The sequence below is a fragment of the Capsicum annuum genome, chromosome 6 (assembly GCF_002878395.1).
Source record: "Capsicum annuum cultivar UCD-10X-F1 chromosome 6, UCD10Xv1.1, whole genome shotgun sequence".
Classification (NCBI taxonomy): domain Eukaryota; kingdom Viridiplantae; phylum Streptophyta; class Magnoliopsida; order Solanales; family Solanaceae; genus Capsicum; species Capsicum annuum.
Genome location: NC_061116.1, coordinates 30,033,765 through 30,048,737, shown reverse-complemented (window position 1 = coordinate 30,048,737; position 14,973 = coordinate 30,033,765). Strand labels below are relative to the sequence as shown.

Genomic DNA, 14,973 nt, shown 5'->3' with positions numbered 1-14,973 from the left:
ATATAAAACACTTTTCTGAAACACATAATCATACGGTGGTCAGTCTTTCTTTGAAACACATGCACTTCCTTCTCACAACAAAATGAACACTTGTAAATAAGGGGAGTTAACCTCTCATCATGTCATAAACCGTATCATTCCACTATCATTAGAAAAGAATCCACCCTCTAGTTTTCTTTAATAAATTTATGCTTTTAAACAATTCACAACACTTGAAATCAAAGTTATCATGAAAAGAGGGAGTTTATATCATTTATGTTCTCAATTAAACTCTTCATTACAAACAAAAACATATATATGTGGTTACATTTAAAGTTTATGAAAAATAGATCATGACAAACATATATTTTTATCAAAATAATTTCATGATACATGCTTTTCGAAACAATATCAAACATTCCTTATAAATAAGAATATAGATCTTCAAACTTGATAAAAACAAGAAAACTTATGCCCATGGAGTTTAGGGTAGTCCCACATACCTTAAGTTTCTTAGTTTGAAGATTTGAACCCTAATTTTGACTCTTTTCTTAAACTCTTGAACTTAGAGGTTGAATTCTTGATCTTTGAGAAAGAGTTAGGGTTTATTTTGGGAGAGAAATTGAGTAAACTTTGGCATTCAATGCCCTAATGACAACTTAATCCTGTGTTATTACGACTTAGGGCCACTGGTAAAAGATGAGATTGTCTTTCAATAATTAAGTTCATAATTGAATCCCATTTTTAGGACTGACCGCGACATACCAAGTGGCTCATCGTATAAGCATCGCAGCGTGGTGCAATCGAGGTGACCCGCTATTTTTGAAATCCAAACACAGCCCAAACCTTGTCTGAAAAATCCAAAACTTTTCCAAGACATCCCCTTTACACCCCTGAACATGAATTGACTCAAAAATCTACGTCTTGGAATCGGGAAGATCAAATTAAAAATCATTGAAGTTAAGGGCTCAAAATATGGCTAAGTCTTTCAACACTTAGAAAAATTTCAGGCTTTAAGTTTTCTATGCAAACAACTAAAAGTCGTATTAAGTCTAGAATACTATGGGGTGTTACATTATCCCCCTCTTGGGATCATTCATCCTTGAATGATGACTCGGGACCCAATAAGCACAATTTGAAACACCAAAAAAAAGAGTAGTAAAAGACTTGTACCTTCCATATTGTCATCCATGATTTCAAAGAGAGTTGGGTACCTTGTACGAATGTCATTATCTGATTCCCAAGTAGCTTCCTCAGCCTTTTGATTCCTCCACAACACCTTAACCAAAATAATTTCCTTACTCCTCAACTTCCGCACTTGGTGATCCAAGATAGTAATAGGTTCTTCTTCATATGACAATGAGTCTTTTATATTGATCTCCTCTACAGGCAGCATAAGGGAATGATCTCCAATACACTTTTTCAATATGGATATATGAAATACCGGATGTACAGAAGCCAAGCTCGCTGGCAAATCCAACTCATATGCAACTCCACTGATCCTTCTCACAATCTGGTAGGGTCCTATATAACGAGGACTAAGTTTTCCTTTCTTACCAAATCGCATGACTCCCTTCATAGGGGAAACTTTCAAAAAAGCCCAATCATCAACAACAAATTTCAGCTCCCTCCTCCTTATATTAGCATAGGACTTTTGGCAACTCTGAGCTGTCTTAAGCCACTCCCTAATGATTTTCACTTTCTCCATTGCCTGATGAACAACGTCAGCTCAAAATAATCAGATTTCACCCCCTTTTCACCACCCAATTGGGGATCTACATCTCCTCCCATAAAGGGCTTCAAAAGGAGCCATCTGAATACTGGAATAGTAGCTATTATTGTAGGCAAATTCTATCAACGGCAAATGATCCACCCTATGTACCCGCAGGAAGGGTCAAAACCAGTGCAGTAGTCAACTTGTCTTTCAGTTTCTCAAAACTATTCTCACAAGAATCAGACTACAAAAATTTCACATTTTGGTGAGTCAATCTAGTAAGTGGAGTATCTATGAAGGAAAACTCTCTACAAATCTTCTGTAATACCCTACCAAACCCAAGAAGCTTCGGATATTAGTTGGTGTAGTAGGCCTGGGACATTTTCTCACTTCTTCAACCTTTTGGGGATCAATCTTAATTCTCTTACTAGAAATAATATGCCCCAGGAAAACAATAGCACTAAGCCAGAATTCACACTTGGAAAATTTTGCTTACAACTCATGATTGTTGAGGGTTTGAAGAATGATTCGGAGGTGATTGCAAGTTCCTCCTCACACTTAGATTAAACTAAAATATTGTCGATAAAAACTATGATAAATAGATATACAAACTTATAAAACACCCTATTTATTTGATCTATGAAAGTTGCGGGGGGATTAGTTAGTCCGAAAGACAAAACTAAGAATTTATAGTGGCCATATCGGGTTTGAAAAGCTATTTTGGGAATATCAGCCTCCCTAACCTTCAACTGATGGTATCCCGAATGAAGGTCTATTTTAGAGAAACATTTGGCAACCTGAAGTTGGTCAAAAAGTTCATAGATTCTGGGAAGAGGGTATTTATTTTTAATTGTGACCTTATTTAGTTGATGGTAATCTATACACAAATGGAGTGAACCATCTTTCGTACGAACGAAGAGTATCGGAGCACCCCAGGGAAGACACTAGAATGAATAAAGCCTTTGTCAAAAAGGTGTTTTAACAATTCTTTCAACTCTTTCAATTCTGCAGTGGTCATTCAGTATGGTGGAATAGAAATAGGATGAGTGTTTAGCAACAAATCAATGCTAAAATCTATCTCCATATCTAGTGGTACCCCAGAAAGGTCATCAGGAAAAACTTTTGGGAATTCATTAACTATAAGAACAAACTAGAGGGAAGGACTTTCAGTGCTTGAATCTTTAACCCAAATAATATGGTACAGATAACCTTTTGATATAAGCTTTCAGGCTCTAAGATAAGATATAAATTTCCCCCTAAGTGTTAGAGAGTATCCTTCCCACTCTATCACCAGCTCAATTGGAAAAGAGAAGGAAACCTTTCTGGTTCTACAGTCTAACATAGAATAACATGAATGAAGCCAGTCCATTTTTAGTATAGCATCAAAATCAATCATATCCAGTTCTACAAGATCAACCACAGTATCACGATGAAAAATGGATACTACATAATTTCTTATAAACCCTCCTAGCCACAATAGAACCACCAGCAGTAGTGGAAATGAAAAAGGGTTTAGGAATATTTTCGAGTTCAAAATCAAAACTAACTGCCACATAAGGGGTCACATAAGACAAGGTAGACCCTGGATCAAGTAATACATACACATCACGAGAAAAGATCTGTAATATACCAGTAGCCATATCTGGCGAAGCCTCTGAGTCCTGGCAGAAAGATAAAACATATAACTGGTTTTGACCACCTCCAGTAGCAAAAGGAGTACCCTTGGGTAGAGGGGCTGTGGAATTTTCTTAGGACCTTATAACTCCAACCTTCCTTCTAGATGAGGGGCAGTCCCTTTGAAAATGGCCAGGCCAGCCACACGAATAGCATATTCTCACTGAAAAAACACCTCACTGGGTGATACTTCCCATAATTTCCATAGTAATAGTGGACCTAAAAGGTTGAGTCACACTCCCCTAGAACTGAGTACCCTGAACTCTAGGCCTGTCTCCTGATTGGAACTGCTGCTCACCCAAAGGCCTGGGCGCAGGTGCATTTGCTGAAGACTGAGCATTGATCCAAAAAAATTTCTTAGACCACTTATTTCCCCAGCTGCCACCCTGATGCTGACTGATATTCTGATCTGTGGACCTAGCTCTTTTAGCTCTTTTTTTCTTTTCTCTTACCTCATTCAACCTCTTCTTCTCCTATTATACCTTCTGCATGTGCCCTGATAACTTGGAGAAATCCATGTCCCTATTCAGCATTTCTTCTTTGCATTCCAGTACCAAGTTAACCGAGAGAACAGATGCAAACTTTCTCATATGAGCCCTCATGTTCCCCACTAACTCAGGAGCATAACGATACAACTGAGTAAACAAGACAACTGAGTAAACTTCAATGCATACTCTTTAACACTCATATTTCCTTGTTTAAGATTCACAAATTCTTCAGCTTTTGCCTCTCTAAGCTCTTGGGGAAAGAAACGGTACAGGAAAGCTTCTACAAACTCATCCCAGACAAATGGTTAAGCATCACCACCCTTTAAATCCTCTCACTCATTATACCACTAGTTAGCTATATCCTTTAATTGAAAAGTTGCCAACTCAACCCCTTCAACTTCATTAGATGCATAACTCTAAAATTTTTTGCCATTTTATCAATGAACCATTGGGGGTCCTCCTTAACCTTTGTGCTAGTAAAGGTGGGTGGGTTTAGCCTCATGAATTGGCCAACCCAAGTAAGTTTAGATGAACCAGACATAGAACTCATATTTTTAGACTAACAGGAATAAGAAACCACTAGCTAAGCAATTATATGGATGGATTATTGAAACTCAGCATTGAAACTTCCCTCTCAGAAGGCTGGGGATGGTTAACACCGGTCCATGGAGCCTGAGGTGGACTAGTCAGGACTGGAGTAACTCCTGGAGTAGCAACAAACTCTGGGGTATGAGCTCTATAACAGGTCCGCATCCCATGAGTAAGATGGGCATCCTCAGCTTGGTTATTTTGTTCGTTAGTTCTACAGGGTGGCATGATCAATTTTTAAAATATATAAAATCATTGATTAGAGGACATTTAGACTTTATGGAACAAACTAGATCATGAAGAAAAAGAAATATTCCTAAATGCCTAGTAGTTTCCTCCTTATAAGTATGGCGTGCTACACACCCATAAACAGGAATATACCCGATGTGATTTTGTAGACGCCTTGGTACCATGAACCATGCTCTGATACCAAGTTTGTCATAACCCGAGCTTAGAACCTAGCCACGATAGGCATGCCAAACCATAAAGGCCCAAGTACCCCTTCTAACTGGCAATTATATGCATAATTCATATACTATAAAGGAATGCGACAAACATAAAAAAACAATTATCTAAAATCCTCTGGATCCTTCTTTACTTGGAATAATAAGCAGACTGGAATTAGTAGAGTATACAGTAAAATTGACAGAGTTTTAGTTAAACTGATTGGCATATAATGTTGCCTGCATCAAAGTACACTTCAGGATTGAGGGGTTATTTTATCATTGCCCGGCTATTATACGATGGAAGGATGGTACAAATGCTAGAAGGAAGCAATTCAAATATTATAACATATGGAGCACGGCCCCGAATTTCAGAAAAAAGTTATGAATAGCTGGTCAATAGTTATTCAAGGAAGAAAGATGTTCCAACTTATTAAAAAGTTGAACAAACTACAATCAGTTCTTCAAAGTATTAACAAAAAAATATTTTTGGATGTTGACGTACAAGCATCTCAGACAATGGACAAATTAATTTTATGCCAAAAAAGGATTCAACAGAGACCCGGGGACATTGCTTTGATTGAAGAGGAAAACAAGCTAGCAAATGAATGTATTCAGAAGAATAAGATAACAGACCAATATCTCCAACAGAGAAGTAAGATTAAATGGATCAAGGAGGGGGACCAAAACACTAAAGTCTACCATAGATTCCTAAAATCCAGGAGGAATACTAATAGAATCTTCACAGTTAAAGACAAAAAGGGCCAGTATCTAACTGAAGCAGAGAAAGTTTGCAAGGCTTTTATAGACAACTACACTGACTTGCTTGGAAAAATAAATGGAGATAGGAAACATGTTAACAGCAACCTAATAAGAAAATTCCATATGGTCTCAAAAGAGCAAAGGTCCTAACTAGAAGCCCCGTTCACAACTAGAAATGTTAAAAAAGCTCTCTGGGGATAGGAGGGAATAAATCTCCAGGACCAGATGGATACAAAAGTCAATTTTTCAAAGATAGTTAGGAAATAGTAGGAACCGATCTGGTAGTTGGATTAATGGAGTTTTTGACAATGGAAAGATAATAACAGGAATAAATGACACAATTATAACACTAATTCCTAAAGGATCTCATGCTGAAAATATTGGTGACTACAGGCCAATAGCCTGTTCCAACACGGTGTATAAAGTGATATCAAGAATGATTTGCTCGATATTGACGAGAGTACTGCCTGATATTATTGCAGATAACCAAAGTTCTTTTGTTGCAAAAAGAAGCATTGTCTAGAATATCCTGATTTGCCAAGACCTGGTAAGGCTCTACAATAAGAAACAAATAACCAAAAATTGCCTAATTAAAATTGATCTTTGAAAAGTATATGACTCAGTTAAATGGGGTTTTGTGAAAGAGATGATGTATGGGCTAAATTTTCCATGCAAATTTAATACATGGATTATGGAATACATCTCTACACCCCGATATCAAATTGCTATAAATGGTGATCTACATGGGAATATCAAAGGGGGAAGAGGTTTGAGGCAAGGGGATCCTATATCCCCGTTGCTATTTGTCATGTGCATGGAATATTATACATGACTGATGCGGTGGGTTTCAGAGTTAGAGGGGTTTGAGTATCATACTAGATGCAAAGGGCTTAAATTGAACCATATGCATTTCGCAGATGATATGCTTGTTTTCTGTAAAGATGAGTTAAAGTCAGCTTTGCTAATGTTGAGAGGCTTGAGAACTTTACCTGATGCCTTGGGATTATAGAACAATGCCTATAAATCTAACATCGTTTCAGCAAATATGGAGAACCAAGTCATAGAAGATCTATGTAAGTTGACTGGCAACAAAAAAAGTGAACTCCCATTTCGTTACTTAGGAATGCCTATAACCATAAAAATATTATCTGCTATAAATTGTGAGATGTTGTTAGACAAAATGGTGGCCAAGGTGAAAATGTGAGGCTCAAAAATTTATCTTATGCGAGGAAGGTACAATTAGTCAATTTGGTACTTTTGCATATGTATACATACTGGTTGGCTATTTTTGTGATGCCAAAAAAAGTCTTGAAAAACATAATAGCAGTGTGTCGAAACTTTATTTGGAGTGGTCAACACACATCAAAGACCTCTTTAATAGAATGGGATATTGTATGTAAATCCAAAAAGAAAGGGAATTGGGGGTTACTGACTGCATGATTTGGAATGAGGCTGCAGTGGCGAAGTACATATAGAACATAGCTAATAAAGATGATAATTTATGGGTCAAATAGATTGATCATATGTACCTGAAGAGAACAGACTGGTGGAAATACTCCACCCCAGGATAGTTGTTGGTAATGGAAGAAGTTTTGTGTTGTTAAAGCAAAATTTATAGACGGATACATGGGTAATGGATGGCTCAAACCAAATGGGCAATATACTATTAGTAGTGGCTATAAATGGAGGCTCGGAGACGGACCACAAAAGCAATGGTGGAGAGTAGTATGGAACACAACAAACATCCCAAAACATAGGTTTATCTCTTGATTGTAATGCACGAAAGATTACTCACGAGAGTAAAGCTAGATCATATGGGATTATGCTAAGATACAACTTGTTTGTTATGTGGCAGCTATCCCCAAACCATGGATCATCTCTTTTTTTAGTGTACTTATTCAAGCAAATATCTGCAAGAGATTTTAGAATGGCTACAAAATTGCTGCAATACTAACTTGGAGGGACAATGGAAAAGGTTGGCTAGGAGAACAAAAGGTAGAATTAGCAGGGGGCTTATCTGGGCTATTTTGGCTGCATTGATTTATCACATTTGGAGTGCCAGGAATGATGCCCTTTGGAAACAGAAAGTATCGAGGACGCGGGTGTTGTTCAAACAAATACAAATGAAAAGCAAAGTGAGAATTCTTTATGTACTTAGTAGGAAGCCTAGGTGCAAAGATAGACATTAGATAGAACAACGGTATAATTAGAAGAATTATACAGGAAAAGAAGGAGAAAATTATAAAAGATGTTGGGTATGGTCGAGATTGGAGTGAATTTTTCATTTGATTTTTATGTTTTTTGGGCTAGTTGAGTTAATGTAATTGATTTGAAGGTTTCAATAAAATGTGTTCGTCCGACCAAACATAACAAAATAAAAACATGGTCATTCTCTTATTTCAACTAATCAATACGATCATGAGTTCATAAACATTCAGAAATATTTAACATCGGTATACGAAATCTCTAACAATATGAAAACATCTTTCTGAGGCCTGGACAAGGCCCCCGGTCAGACCATGAACTAAAAACAAATGAAGATATAAGATGAACTAAGGTCCTTCGGAACGAGGAAGGCTCACCAACTTCAAAGTTTGATAAAATGATCTACATCTTAGCAGGAGCCCGGGACTGTGCCTCAAATCCTAAAATATAGGGGGTCAATATAAATATGCTGGTATGTGAAATAGCCCAAAAAAACATATTTTTATTCAATATAAATGAGAGAATTTCACAATAACAATAAACATAATATGGGTAAAAAAATACATGGGCACATTTTAGTACACTTCAAAGAAATTCTTGACAACTCCAACTCACTCTTTGTTATTCTTCTGAGCTAGTCAGTATACCCTACAATATGTAATTCCATGGGCTATATGGAATCCTCCCTTGACTCAGCGGCCAAGCCCCCAATCCAAGTTTGTCGTAAGGATTGGAGTTGTCATGATATGGTACACCCCCTTACAAGTGTACCATGGCATCACCCTTGCATGATATCAAAAAATTTACCCCCTTTCGGATAATACCCGTATCGGCAAACCACGGTTTCCGATAATGAATACTTGTACTCAAATGCCTTCTTTTCGTAACTAACTAGCTCTCTTAAGTACAACTTTTAGTTCTTTAAAATCATGCTTCACACCTTTAAATCATTCAAGACTTATTCTGTTAAGGTCACCCTATCACCGGGTACCCTCATACCCAAACTTGCAAGTCATCCATATTACATCATAACATATTCGTAGCCCTTTTTATTAAAGAAGTTAAATAGATGTCCACCGTAAAAGATTCAAATATTTGTTGAGGTCATTCTTAATTCAATACACATGCAAACATATACAAAACACTTTTCTAAAACAGATAATCATACGATGGCCAGTCTTTCTTTGAAACACGTGTATTTTTTCTCACAAGAAAATGAACACTTGTAAATACGGGGGATTACCCTCTCATCATGTCATAAACCGTATCATTCCACGATCATTAGTAAAGAATCCACCCTCTAGTTTTCTGTAAGAAATTAATGCTTTTAAATAATCCACAACACTTGAAATTAAATTTATCATGAAAAGAGAGGAAGTTTATACCATTCATGCTCTCAATCAAACTCTTCATTACAAACGAAAACATATATACATAGTTATATTTAAATTTCATGAAAAATAGTTCATGACAAACATATATTTTCATCAAAACGATTCCATGATACATGCTTTTTGAAACAATATCAAACATTCCTTGTAAACAAGAATATAGATCTTCAAACTTGATAAAAATAAGAAAACTTATGCCCATGGAGTTTAGGGTAGTCCCACATACCTTAAGTTCCTTAGTTTGAAGATTGGAATCCTAATTTTGCCTCTTTTTTTGAAATCTTAAACTTGGAGGTTGAATTCTTGATTTTTGAGAAAGAGTTAGAGTTTATTTTGGGAGATAAATTGAGTAAACTTTGGCATACAATGCCCTAACGACGACTTAATCCTGTGTAATTACGACTTAGGGCCACTGGGAAAAGATGAGATATCTCTTCAAAAATTAAGTTCGTAATTGAATCTCATTTTTGGGACTCACCGCGATACGCCAAGTGGCTTATCGCCATAAGCACCAGGACGCGGGGCAATCACGGTGACCCACTATTTTCAAAATCCAAACACAGCCCAAGCCTTGTCCAAAAAATCTAAAACTTCCTCGAGACATCCCCTTTACACCCCTGAACATGAATTGACTCAAAAATTTACACTCGGGATTGAGAAGATCAAATTAAAAATCATTGAAATTAAGGGCTTAAAAAATGGCTACACTTAGAAGAATTTCAAGCTTTGAGTTTTCTATGCATGCAACTAAGAGTGGTATTAAGTCGAGAATGCTACGGGGTGTTACATTTTATATGTGGATGATATCCTACTTGCATCTAATGATAAGGAAATGATAAATGAGCTGAAATAATTTGCTCTAAAAGTTTTGATATGAAAGACATGGTGATACATCTTATGTCATTAGCATTAAGATTCATCAGAATAGACATCAAGGTACCTTAGGTCCATCTCAAGAATCCTATATCAATAAATATTTGGAGAGATTCTTAATGAAAGATTGTTCACCAATTTTAGTTCCTACCGTGAAGGGTGATAGGTTCAATTTGAATTAGCGCTTGAAGAACAATTTTTAGAGGGAGAAAATAAAGGACATTCCATACATTTTTACTAGTAGAAGCTTGATATATGCTCAGGTTTATAACTGACACAACATTTGTTGTTGCAATATTAGGAAGATAACAGGATAATTCAAGTCTTGACCACTGGAAAGCTACAAAGAAAGTCTTAAGATATCATTAAGATACGAAAGACTTATGTACAAACTATCAGATGACTTAGAAGTCATTGGCTACTCTGATTTAAACTTTGTTGCTTATGTTGAATTATAGAAATTAACTTTAGATATTTTATATTATTCAGTAGAGATATATCTTGGATGATTGTCAAATAGATTCTAATTACTACTTCCACTATGGAGGCTAAGTTTGTTTCTTATTTTGATGCTACCTTACATGGTGTATGGTTGAAGAGTTTTATTTTTGGGCTGAGAATTCTCTGCTCTATCTCTAAGTCGTTAAAGTTATATTGTAACAATTAAACTGATATATTTTGTCTAAGAATAATAAAAGTTGTAGTCAAATCAAGCATATCGATATCAAGTATTAAGTCTTAAGAAAATATGTTAAAGATAAGAAAATATTCATTGAACACGTTATCACTCAAGTGGTATTAGTTGATCCTTTAAAAATGACATACTACCGCAGAAATTTAAGGATCATATAGTCACAATGGGACTTAGTTCCACTAAGTAGATTTTCTCTATAACAATGACAGTTGATGAAACTCTTATTTCATATGATATTTCTTGTATTTGTAATTGTGGACATATTCAATTTTGTTTTGAGAAATATTGCTAACGTATGAACCTAGAATAAACATTGAGTTTATCATTAAGTAGTAAGGTTTAAGGCTTAGAGTCATGATGCAGTGTAATACATGAAAGATACTACTCACTCCTAGATGAATATGTTGTTTTTTGGGTACAAAAATCTATATTTAATCAACAAGAACGTCAACAAAAGTTCAATAAACTTATAAGAAATCAAATGAAGTTTCAAGAACTTCAAATACAAGTTCAACCAGTTGAAGAACTATCATTATGAAGTTCAAACTATTTTTAGAAAGAATAGTAAGACCAACTTTAAGAAAAGAAATGAAACAGAAAGAATCAAGTCCACTGAATTAACAGTGTGTCATTAAGAAATTTATTTCCCTCAAGTTTCTGAGGTTATGGAATATATCCTTTCAGTATAAATTATTCACTTCAGCAAATAGCAGTACCTCAAATTTGCTAAACACCGAACTCACTCAATGGTTGTTAGTCACATAGAGTTTTAAGAAGAAGATGATGATGATGATGTTTTTCACTTTAAAATTTCATATCTTTACCTGAGAAAAATTTAAGTATTTATAGCTAAAATGTGGTGCTTCATAAAGGACGCAAGGATTCAGAATAATTGCACTATTTTGAAACGTCACCCTATCTGTGTTAGACCTGCGTGCGCAAATTGCCTTTTAGCACAAAATAGAATGTTCTTACTTAAACTACGCAAGACTCGTGCTACACCTGCATCTGCAAGTGTATTGTGACATGCGTCTGCACATGTCATGTGCGACCGCAAATAAAAAAATATTTTTTGTTGGATTTTTAAATTAAAAATTTCACTAATTCTAAAGTTTCAAATAATTTTTTTCCAAAAAGATAATCTCTCGATCAATCATTTTCTAAATCCAAATCCAAACCTAGAGCCGAAAACAAGCTGAGCGAGCAACGATGATGACGGTGCGAAGCGTGTCTTGCTCTTGCCTTACTGCCCAGGTGAAGGAATATTTCTCAATATAAGCATAAGAAAGTTCCTTTATCCCACCAATGTGGGAGCACTTTACTTCCTTAAAGTGAAAACTCAATTCACTTTTTCCTCTATTTTCCATTCACATATACACTTAGAACCCAACAATCCCTCACATGAATGGGGAATGACTATTTTATAAAAAAAATATGGACAAGTATGATTTCTACAAGCAAAGACTAATTGCATCTAGATAAGTAGGTTTTCATTTGAATATTCCATAGTGAACTTACATTGGATGCACTCGGTCAATCAGTAGAAATGATATCCTTGAGCCATCAAATTTTAATGTACACCTAAACAACACAAGTTAAATAATAGTCTTTCATCATTTATGGTTATTATAGATTCATTTGTATTAGCCATGAAAATGATCGGGTTTTATAAGGTCTTACAAAAGAGGTTTTTACTATCATTCTCCTTGAAGAGGCTTCCACTTCACCCTTACATAGGTAATTCAAAAATATTTGATCCTATAGATCAAACTATTTGGCCAAATCTACCTAAATTAGATATGATTAAAAATCTTCAAACGATAAGCCTTATCCTTGTTTCCTGGATATTGTCTTCATCACAAGAATGGTTTAAGTAAATTGAAAATGTTGAACCATCAATCCCAACATTATTTGATCTCCTTGAACCTAACTCTTGGGATCTTTAGTCTGCGAGGCAGAGTTATCGCTTTGATGACTTGTCCTGGGTTGTAAACTCATTTCCTTTGATAATCTCAACTCCCTCTATATATAGTTCCTTTGTAAGTGGATCCAAAAAATTATTCTTTGACTTAACATAGTCAAACATAATAAATTCACTAGAGAGTAGTTCTCTAACGGTATTATATCTTCATCTTATATGATGAGATTTACTGTTATATATTATATTCCCTGCCTTACCTATTGCTTCTTGACTATCATAGTGTATACATAGTGGTGTCAAAGGTTTGGGCCAATAAGAAAGATCTTTTAAGAAATTTTGGAGTCATTTATTTTCTTCACCGGCTTTATCTAATGAGAAAAATTTATATTCCATTGTAGAACGGGCAATACATGTCTATTTGGATGATTTCCAAGAAACTACTTCTCCACCTAAAGTAAATACATATACACTCATGGATTTTACTTTATTTGATCCGGTGATCCAATTTGCATCACTATATCTTTCAATTATCAATCGATATTTGTTATAATGCAAAGCATAGTCTTAAATATGTTTTAGATACACCAAAATACTTTTCATTGCCATCCAATGAGTTTGATTGGGATTACTCATGTGCCGACTCGATTTACTAACAACGCATACTATGTCTGGTCACGTAGAATTCATGATATACATCAAATTTTCCAGCACTCTTGCATAGTCCAACTGTGAGTCACTTTCACCTTCAAGCATTTGAAGTTCAATCTCTCATCCAATGGAGTCTTGACAATATTTAAATTCAAATACTTGAACTTGTCAACTATCTTTTCAATGTCATAAGACTGTGACAATGTCAATTCTAGTGGATTTCTATGAATTCTTATCTCTAAGATCACATTAGCAACTCTAAGGTTTTCATATAAAACTTACTCTCAACCATTTAATTAATAGTGTATATATCATAAATATCTCTACTAATAATCAACATGTCATCCACATACAAAAAAACAATAACTTTGTTAATTGAGGTGTCTTTAATATAAACACATTTATCATATTCATTTATCTTGAAGTTGTTTGCGAACATAATTTGGTCAAACTTTGCATGCCACTGTTTGACTACTTGTTTTAGTCCATAAAATGAATTAATAAGTTTGCATACCTTTCTTTCTTTACCAAGGACCACAAAACTCTTGGGTTGTTCCATGTAAATTTCTTCCTCCAATTCTCCATTTAATAATATTGTTTGCACATTTGTTTGATGAATTTCAAGATCATGTATCACCGCTAATGCAACCAATATCTGAATGGACGTTATCGTCATTAATGACAAGTATGTGTCAAAATAATTAAGGCCTTCTTTTTGTCTAAAGTCTTTCACAACAAGTCTTGTCTTGTATTTATCAATAGGACCATCAACTTTTATTTTTCTTTTAAAAGACCATTTGGAGCCTTAGTTTATTTCTTGGAGAAAGATTAAACAACTCAAAAGTGTGGTTTCTCAAGATTGAATCAATCTCACTATTGACTGCGTCTTTCCAATAAGATGAGTCAGATAGCGACATTGTTTTATTAAATGTTTGAGGCTCATTTTCAAGAAGAAATGATACAAAATTTTATCCAAAGAAATTCAATATTCTTTGACATATAATACGCCTTGATTTCTCACTATTAAGTATATTCTCCTTTGATTCATCCCAAGGTCATTTAGACCCTCTACTAGACAGCTCATGTTCAGTTTTATACAGATAAATGTATTCAAAAATCTCACCATTAGATGATTCAATTATCATATTTTCATGAATATCTGGATGTTTGGATTTATGAATCAAAAATTGACATGCATTACTGCTTATAGCATATCTAATGAACACATAATCCATAGTCTTTGATCGAATTTTTATCCTTTTAGGTATAGGAACTTAGACTTTAACTAGACAAACCCACGCTTTAAAATATTTCAAGTTGGGTTTCCGTCCTTTCCCTTTTTCATATAGAATTAGAGTGTGTCTTACAATAGGACACTCTATTGAGTATTCAATTTGCCATAAGGATAGCTTTGTCCCAAAAGTTTTATCGTAAAACTAAACTTATGAGTTAGGCATTCAACATTTCCTTTAATATGTATTTTCCTTACCGTAATTCCATTTCATTGAGATGAATATGGGACAGTAGTTTAATGAATAAGTCCATTTTCCAAACATATCTCGGCAAAGGAGATGCATACTCTTCATCCCTATC

The 14,973-nt window shown here is 35.0% G+C and overlaps 1 protein-coding gene across 1 annotated transcript in view; it reads right to left on the bottom strand.

The window, feature by feature from the left end:
* LOC124899462 overlaps positions 1-14,056 on the bottom strand; it is a 40,671-nt gene extending 26,615 nt beyond the window's left edge. Inside the window, exons 1-3 of the mRNA XM_047414353.1 lie at positions 13,895-14,056; positions 3,850-4,002; positions 3,624-3,699 (exon numbers count right to left, since the gene is read on the bottom strand). Of these exons, the coding sequence (XP_047270309.1) occupies positions 3,624-3,699; positions 3,850-4,002; positions 13,895-14,056 (391 nt within the window). The remainder of the gene's footprint in view (positions 1-3,623; positions 3,700-3,849; positions 4,003-13,894) is intronic.
* Between the last annotated feature and the right edge of the window lie 917 nt (positions 14,057-14,973).